Below are 8,443 nucleotides of genomic sequence, written 5' to 3' on the forward strand. Positions count from 1 at the left end.
TTTTTTCACAAACTTCAGTTTATTGATTGTTCATATTTATCTTGGTTATACATTTTAATCCACTAACAATCACAGCTATGTGAACAAAATGATGTTGTACATAGATTAAATGATATTTGCTGGTTAGCTTTTGCAACAGAGAACAGTGAACAATGAGTACATTGATTTGATTACAACATTTTTAAAAGATCTCAGACATAAAATATGTTAAAACAATTTTATATTTGTGGTTTGTAGCTTCAGTTTACAGCAGGGATGCTCAACTTGCCGTGCTCAGGGGCAACTTTTGCAAAAGGACAACCAGTTAATAAAGAAACATTAAAATATTTATCAGTAAATATAACAAATGAGTTGCCTGTTTTCAACCCCCTGATGTTTACTGTACGTGGGGGTGTTTTTTAGGACTTGAGGACATTGGGGACGTAGCCCTGACCTCAGAAAACAAGCTCTATTTTGATGCTTTTTTGCACTCTGGCAGCTAATTTAGATTCAAAGCACACAAAAAAAATCCAATTTGAATCAGTTTTTTCCATTGTGAACTAGTAAGAGGTTGGTCGACCACCTGGCACCCTGTCGTGGGCCAAATGTGGCCCATGGGCCATGAGTTGAGTCCCACTGGTTTATAGTATATGCACTTAACAACACATCAAACACAGAGTCTGTGGTTAAGATAAAATTGCAACTTGCTGTGCAGCAGTTACTATAAAAAAAAAAAATATCATATACAATAAAAATAAGGTGCAAATCCAAATATTTACAATGCAGTTTGGATCACATCCACACCTGTGAAAACTCCGGTGCTTCACAAACATCTTCCCCCGGGCAACACACTGTTTTATGCAGAACATTATGATGTCACAGTGAAGCTGACCTTTGACCTTTTGTATATACAATGTCTTCAATTCATCATTTTATCCTATTAGACATTTGTGTCATATAGTTAGTGTAGGAATTCTTGAGTTATAACCAAAATGTGTTTTGTGAGGTCACACTGACTTTGACCTTTGACCTTCAACCACCAAATTCTTCAGTCTAAGAGGATATTTTTGCCAAATTCAAAAAAATTCCATCCAGGCGTTCGAGAGGAGTCGTGTTCATGAGATTGAGGCTGATGCAAGGTTACACTGACCTTGGCCTTTGACCAATGACCACAAAAATTTAATCAGGTCATGGTTGTGTCCAAGTGGACATTGGTGCCAAATTTGGCATTCTTTTGAGATACCACATTAGCAAGAATGGGAGGGACGGACAGACGGATGGATGGAAGGACAGACAACCTGAAATCATAAATTCTTTCACTGATGTGGAGGCATAAAGATAGATTGTGAAACAGGAAAAAGCGCTTGAAGCACAGACAAGATAAAACCTGTGACATATCACATATGAATAAACATTCTTCAGCTCAATGGTTAACGATGGGTTAAATAGATTTTCATGTGATCTGCAGGGAGACATGACTTTAATGATATATTCTCCTCCCTTTCATCAGTGGTCACAGCTCATTGTAGGTTTTAACTCTCTTTTAACTTTGAATCTGGTGGTTTACTTGAAACATTCAAACAATCGCTCACTCCATCTATGATAGACTGGGCTCCCTCCTTGACAGCAGCTGCTGACATCTTTACTGCTTCCCATGGCGTGTCTGCTCCCTCAGCTGCATGATATCCTGTATAACCTCCCACTACTGCTCCCACTGCAGCAGATACCGAAGTAAGTGAGATGAATGCTGTTCCAGTTGCTCCTACTCCCCCTGCTACTGCTGCTCCTTCTGCTGTTGCTCCTGCTGCTGCTGCTGCTCCTCCTCCCGCTGCTGCACCTGCCGCTGCTGCTGCTTCTGCTGCTGCTGCACCTCCTGCAGCTGCTGCTCCTGCTGCTGCTGCTCCTCCTCCTGCTGCTGCACCTGCTGCTGTTCCTCCTGCAGCTGCTGCTCCTGCGCCTGCTGCTCCTGCTGCTGTTCCTCCTGCACCAGCTGCTCCTGCTGCTGCTCCTTTTGCTGCTAGTACAACTGTTTTGGCCACAGGCACTAGTTCCTTTAAAGCTGAGACAACTACTCCACCCATCACTACTGCACCAAACAAAGCTCCTAACAATGCACCTGTTGCAACACCTGCCAGTTTGATCCAGATCTTCCTAAATGCCCTGTCTTTAGCCTGTTGTGTGATCTCTTCTTCTGACATGTTTCCCGATGACTTTCTCATGCGCATCTTCTTTTGTTCAATTATTTCCTGTACTACTCGGAACAACTCATTGGTGTAGTAGCCTCCTTTGTTTGCTTCAGTTGTCTTGTCTACTGACTTAAGTAGCTCCTCCACCTGGTACTTGTTGCTCCTGTATTCATCCCGTTGGTTGTTCTTCCAGTATTTGTTATCAATCACGTGGCAGCGACCTCCGCACTTCTTCACCAGGTCACTCACAGACTCGTTCTGGTGAACCAAATTCTCAATTGTCTCTCCTGCAGGGAGCTGGTCACCATGAGTAAAGAGAACTGTTGTGTATTTGAAAACTTCCTCAGAAAAGTATTCATTTATTTTGATGATGACATCCTGCTCCTGCTTTGTGTATCTTCCCCACGTGAGCACAATGAGAAAAGCATGAGGCCCAGGAGCGCACTCTGTGATACACCTCACTATCTCAGGCTTCAGCTTGTCATCATCACCATCCGTGTCGAAGAAACCAGGAGTGTCGATCAAAGTGATGTTTCTCCCATTGACAGATCTGGTTTCTGCTTGACATTTTCTTGTTTCAGAGTTGAGATTGTGGGAGGTCTTGAACAGTTCCTCTCCAAATATGGTGTTAGCCAGGCTGCTTTTCCCAGCTCCAGTTTTTCCCAAGATGGCAATTCTCCTGTCTGACACAGAAAGAGAACAACGTCCATCATTAACACTGTAGGAGCCTAAATGGAGGTTATTGATGTTTTGGCTACCTAGCTACTAATTAATGTGCAATAATTTAATTTAATATATAAAACAATAATATTTATAGAATTTGCAGGCCTATGTAGATGCAGTCCATATTCACAGTAAGGCAGTAAGCTAATAATCTGATTTCATGAACTTAAAATATATGTAGATAATTTTAAATGCAATAAATGTTATGAACATTTATATTTGTTACCTTGAAGATTAGGGTACCATTATTGTTGCTGCGCGCCTTTAATTGCCCTTTTTACACTCTGGCCAGTAGGGGGAATTTTTTGATATGGGAGAGTTTATTGCAGTCACACAAGAGGAGAGAGGAACCACAGTTTTTTTTTTGTTTTGTTTTTTTTTACCTCTTTTATCTCTTTTTCCTTTTTCTTTATCATCTCTCTCCTCTTTGGATAATTTTGGATTTTGGAACTGGACTATTGTTTCTGTACCATTTTTGTGTGTAGTGAAGTAAACTGTTATCGAGTAGTTTGGGGGATCTTTTTTGGTGTGGATCATGATGAGCTAAGCTAAGCTAAGGCTTCACTAATTGGAAACCTGTACATTTGTCTTTTGGTTGTTAAGATAAATAAGAGGATACACATGAACTCAGTTACATAAAAATCCTCATTGGTCAAAGAGCAGTACAAGTTAGTACCTAACGTAATAAGAAGATGAGGAATAGTTACAATCAATAAAAAGAGGCCAAATAGCCTATTAATGACAAAGAACATGTGATGTGTCTAATCCTTTCTAACAGAACCAGCCACTGTTCAACAGTATAAAACAATCTACTTTGGTAAATCAAGCTGAGGATCATTTTGTAAAGCTTTTTTTTTTACAACAGTTTTTGACACACTGAAGAAAACAGCTTTATACTACAAAATTTTCAAATGCCATCTAATATTTTTCACATTCACACACTTTAATTTTCACTCTCATATGAAGCTAAATGTTCACAGTGTAGAGCCTGGCTGTCAGTAAAGAGAGCAGTGCTGCTACACCAGCAGGGCGATGTAGACAAAACTAAGTAGAGTTCAGTAAAGACAGCAAAGGAGTTATATCGGTTTGATTTTAGCCAAAACCAATCAATTGAAATCTGATCAGATTAGCCCCACACCAACACTTAGAATCAGCACAGACATCACTAGCTTTAAAAATGAGTGCATCACTTTTCACATTATGTGAGAACTAAAGAGGAGGAACTATGGCAGCCATCAAAGTGTAGCACCAGTAAAAAACAAAACATCTATTATGTGACTTTCTGCATTCTGCAGCTTCATGTACAATGCTCAGTCCTGACAGAAATAACTAAAAGAAATTAACTTACCGGCCATGTTGTCAAAAGTGAAGTGGCTGTGAAGCGACAATAGTCAGAGTGACTGCCTGAGTGTGAATTTGTTTCCTGTATCTTCTCTGAGTTTGGCCACCGCTTTCACTTCCTGACTTCTACAGAGTGACTGTAGGTGTTTGCACATGCATCCATTTTGTTTCACTACACGGTATAATCACTACTGACCTCAAATACTCCATCATGTGTTTTTATGTAATTATAATTTGACTGATCTGGAAACACAGAAAAGCATACTGAAATTCTTTCCATCAACTGCATTTGCAGGCTCATGTTCCTCACAATCGGCTCAGTAGGGTGAACAGGAAGTGGCCTTGGGTGGCACAGGCCACTGCAGAAAACTGACTGGCCATCTGCCTGCTCAGAGGCAGTACATGTGATCAACCAACTGTTGGGCTGTGTTGCAAGAAGCAGCAGCTTATATGACATTTCACTGTAGCACGTTTTCTCTAAGAGAATTGTATTTTAGATATAAAATGTTGCAGTTTTCAATTATCAGCACAGGTTTATTCAATTTTACTTTGTAGTTACTTTATATTGGGGCTGTAAATTTGAATGTGCATTGTTTTCTTCTGTATGTAGCCTCCTCTTGGCAGTACCATTTCTTTTTAAGGACTTAAAGAATAAATTATGGAGCTTTATATTAAGTTTGTATGGCGCCACTCTGTTGTTTAGGGATCAGTGTTTTTTAGATTAAAATGTAGTAACATGGGAAACTGTGAGATACTGTAATATTTATATTGCAATTAGAAATGAGTCATAGACACTGAAGTTATTTTTGCCGACAAACAGCCTCACAGAGTTGTTAGCGTGGCTGCAGACTCAGTTTCAGTCTTCACAGTAATGGTTGATAAACATGTTTCCTCTGTTGTCAAAGGCTTTGAATTGTCCAAATACAATATTAAGAAACTGATACAAAGTAAAACATTCATTTGCTCAGTAACATTTTTTCATAGGTTTCATTTTATTTATTGTTCATATTTTTCTTGGTGATACATTGTAATCCATATAAACACAGCTTTTTGTGAAGCATGAGAGGGCTTTTGCAACAGGAAACAGTTAGCTATGTTTCATGGTCAGACAGAATCACAGTCAGCAGAGTACACGTTACCAAAATATCTGTTAAACATGTTTTATCGTTGTTGCTTCACTTTACAGAATGTGCACTGTACAACACTTCTAACAGACACTCTGTGGTTAGCTGGTGAAACAGGAGAAAACAACTGCAGTTTGAAGCTCAGACAAGACATACAAGCTCTTACATATTTCATATGAATAAACACAATCAGCTCAGTGGTTAAAGATTGTTTAGAACAAGATGTTTTATGTAATCTACATTCATTTCTTCATGATAAATTCTCCTCTCCTTTAAGAGTCAGAAAGAATTCTCGACAGCCTCTTCTGCTGTCTCTGCTGTTATTTGTGTTGTGTCTGCTCCCTCAGCTGCATCATGCCCTGTAATACGTCTTATCATCACTCCCACTGCATTACGTGCACCTGTGAGCGCACTTACCAGTGCACCTTTTGCACAATCTACCAGTTGGGTCAAAAGCTTTGTAAATACATTGCCCTTAGCCTGTTTCCTGATCTCTTCATCTGACATGTTTCCTGGTGACTTTCTGATGCGCGCCTCCTCTTGTTGTATTTTGTCCTCCACTGCTTGTAGCATCTCATTGGTGTAGCAGCCTCCTTCGTTTGCTTCAAATGTCTTGTCTATTGACTTAAGCAGCTCCTTCACCTGGAACTGGTTGTTCCTGTATTCATCCTGTTGGTTGTTCCAGTATTTATTATCAATGACGTGGCAGCGGCCTCCGCACTTCTTCACTAGATTGGTCACAAACTGATTCTGGTCGACAAAATTCTTTATTGTCTCTCCTTCAAGGAGCTGGTCTCCATGAGTGAAGACGACTGATGCATATTTGAAAACCTCTTCAGAAAAGTACTCGGATATTTTGTTGATGACATCCTGCTCCTGCTCAATGAATTTCTCCACTTTCAGCACAATAAGAAAAGCATGAGGCCCAGGAGTGCACTCTGTGATACACCTCACTATCTCAGGCTTCAGCTCCTCCTCAGATTTATCTGTGTCGAGGAAAGCAGGAGTGTCGATCAAAGTGATGTTTCTACCATTGACAGATCTGGTTTCTGCTTGACATTCTCTTGTTTCAGAGTTGAGAGTGTGGGAGGCCTTGAACAGTTTCTCTCCAAATATGGTGTTAGCCAGGCTGCTTTTCCCGACTCCAGTTTTTCCAAAGATGACAGTTCTCCTGTCTGACACTGAAGAGAAGAAAAAAAAATGCCCATCAATAACACTGTACAGTTGTCTTTGGTTGTTTTCTTAAATAAGAAGATACACATGAACTCAGTTACAATAAAAATCCTCATTCTTCAATGATCAGTTCGTAATTGCTGAATGTCATAATGAGCATGAAGAGTGGTGTCAAAAAATGAGGGCCATTTCATAGTTGACCCACGCAACACGAGCAAGCGACGCACTTCCTTTAATAGTCAACACATTGAATGCAAGCAACATGGGCGACACTTGATATGCAATACATCGCTTGCGCAGTCGGAGGTAGCAGAGTCACCGGTACATTCCAGCTAGCTAGTACTGCTGTAGCTAGCTGGTACTAGAGCCCTGCGCGGGACTGTTTTCTTCATCCCGCTCCTGCCCGCTCCCGCTGAATTTCTGACCATTACTGCCCGCAACCGCAACGTGTATATTACACTCCCGCCCACACCCGCAATGTGTATGTCCACTCCGGCCCACTCCCACAAAACTCTGTATAGAGATACATTGATTTTGTGTCTTCTCCCACCCCGCAGGAGAAAACACGTCATTTTATAGGCTATTAATAAAGAGATTCATGGGGTTGTTTGTTTCGTTTCCCTGGCCTTCATGTCTTTTGATGCACTGGTCAGGAATAGTGCTCCTATTTCGTTGTTTTCATTTAGTTTTTAATGAAATAAAAGTTTCATATTCTATTCTCCTCCTCTGTATTTTATCTATTTTTCTACCTTAATATAATCACGCAGTGATTGAGGTTAAGGTCTCTTTTCTAAAAGAGACCTGAATAAGAAACATTAATGAAATAAAGATAAAGCCTATGCTCAATAACACCGGCATCATCATGTCTCTTTATGTAATTAACAAATAGCAACGAGAGTAGGCTGTGAGTGGCTCAAATAACACTAATAAATAACATAAAATAAACAAAGAGAATGTTGCTGACCGACTGCGGTCCCAATCCCGTGCGTCTCTCTTCCAAGATGCGCCCACAGACACTAAAGGCCCGCTCTGAAGGCGCACTGGATGCGGGGATACAGAAGATGAAACGCGCCAGCTTTGAGAGCGCTGGGAAGTAGAGGGCTCAGTGCGCCTTCAGACCTTGTTTGAGCTTTTTTTCCACATCATTTGTTAACTCCATCCTGTCGCTATAGGCTACATCCCGATCCCGCATTGGTTTTTTTTAGCCACCCATTCCTGCCCGCAGCAAAGTTCAAACCGCCTGCTCCCACAAGATTTGGGTTGGGTCCCGTGAGACCCGGCAGGACCCAATCCTATTGCAGCCCTCTACTGCTATTTTATTAAAGTGCAGGGCACTAGAACTGTCATACAAATGGGGGTGTGCCGTACGAATTCGCAAAGTTTTTCCTTTTTGCCTGCCATTTTTCATACGTGCTTCTTCTGTGAAGAACAAAAAAATTTCAAGTACGTTGTTTGCATTATCACCCCCACTGGCAACGCAGGGTATTACATGCATTGCTGCGTCGCGTATCAAAAAAATGGACAACACATTTTGAGACACAAGCACGCATCATGACGGCCAATGTGTCTCGATGCGTCCCAATGCGTTCACGTCTGCATGCCTTTGTGTCGACTATGAAACGGTCCTTAAGAACGCCAACAAGCACTACCATGATGCAGACCATCACGTGTGCTCCATCTAATCTATGCTAACATTACTGTCCAATAATATTCGACAGGGGTCTTTAACGTTTTTCAGGCCAAGGACCTCTTAGCTGACAGACACAAGGAGCAGGGCCCCTTACTACATAGATTTAATAAAAATTGAGTGTCATATGAGAGGTCGTTTACATGTACACGGTGATTTTGATAAACGGAGACATCTTCCTTCGTTTGTGCCCTTCGTTTACACGCAAACGGAGATTTCTCCTCTGAAAA

General features: G+C 41.0%; 2 protein-coding genes across 2 annotated transcripts; both read right to left on the reverse strand.

Annotated features, from left to right (window-relative positions):
* On the reverse strand, positions 1-4,609 carry LOC126404510 (GTPase IMAP family member 7-like). Its single transcript, XM_050067781.1, has 2 exons — positions 4,237-4,609; positions 1-2,848 (listed from the first exon to the last, which is right to left on the reverse strand). The coding sequence occupies exons 1-2, from the start codon at positions 4,241-4,243 to the stop codon at positions 1,512-1,514; spliced, it is 1,344 nt and encodes a 447-aa protein (XP_049923738.1). The 5' UTR covers positions 4,244-4,609; the 3' UTR covers positions 1-1,511.
* Positions 4,610-5,466: 857 nt separating this feature from the next.
* Positions 5,467-7,685, reverse strand: LOC126404706 (GTPase IMAP family member 7-like). The gene is made up of 2 exons (XM_050068082.1): positions 7,646-7,685; positions 5,467-6,534 (listed from the first exon to the last, which is right to left on the reverse strand). The coding sequence occupies exons 1-2, from the start codon at positions 7,683-7,685 to the stop codon at positions 5,633-5,635; spliced, it is 942 nt and encodes a 313-aa protein (XP_049924039.1). The 3' UTR covers positions 5,467-5,632.
* Positions 7,686-8,443: the final 758 nt, after the last annotated feature.

The sequence above is a fragment of the Epinephelus moara genome, chromosome 17, assembly GCF_006386435.1.
Source record: "Epinephelus moara isolate mb chromosome 17, YSFRI_EMoa_1.0, whole genome shotgun sequence".
Classification (NCBI taxonomy): domain Eukaryota; kingdom Metazoa; phylum Chordata; class Actinopteri; order Perciformes; family Serranidae; genus Epinephelus; species Epinephelus moara.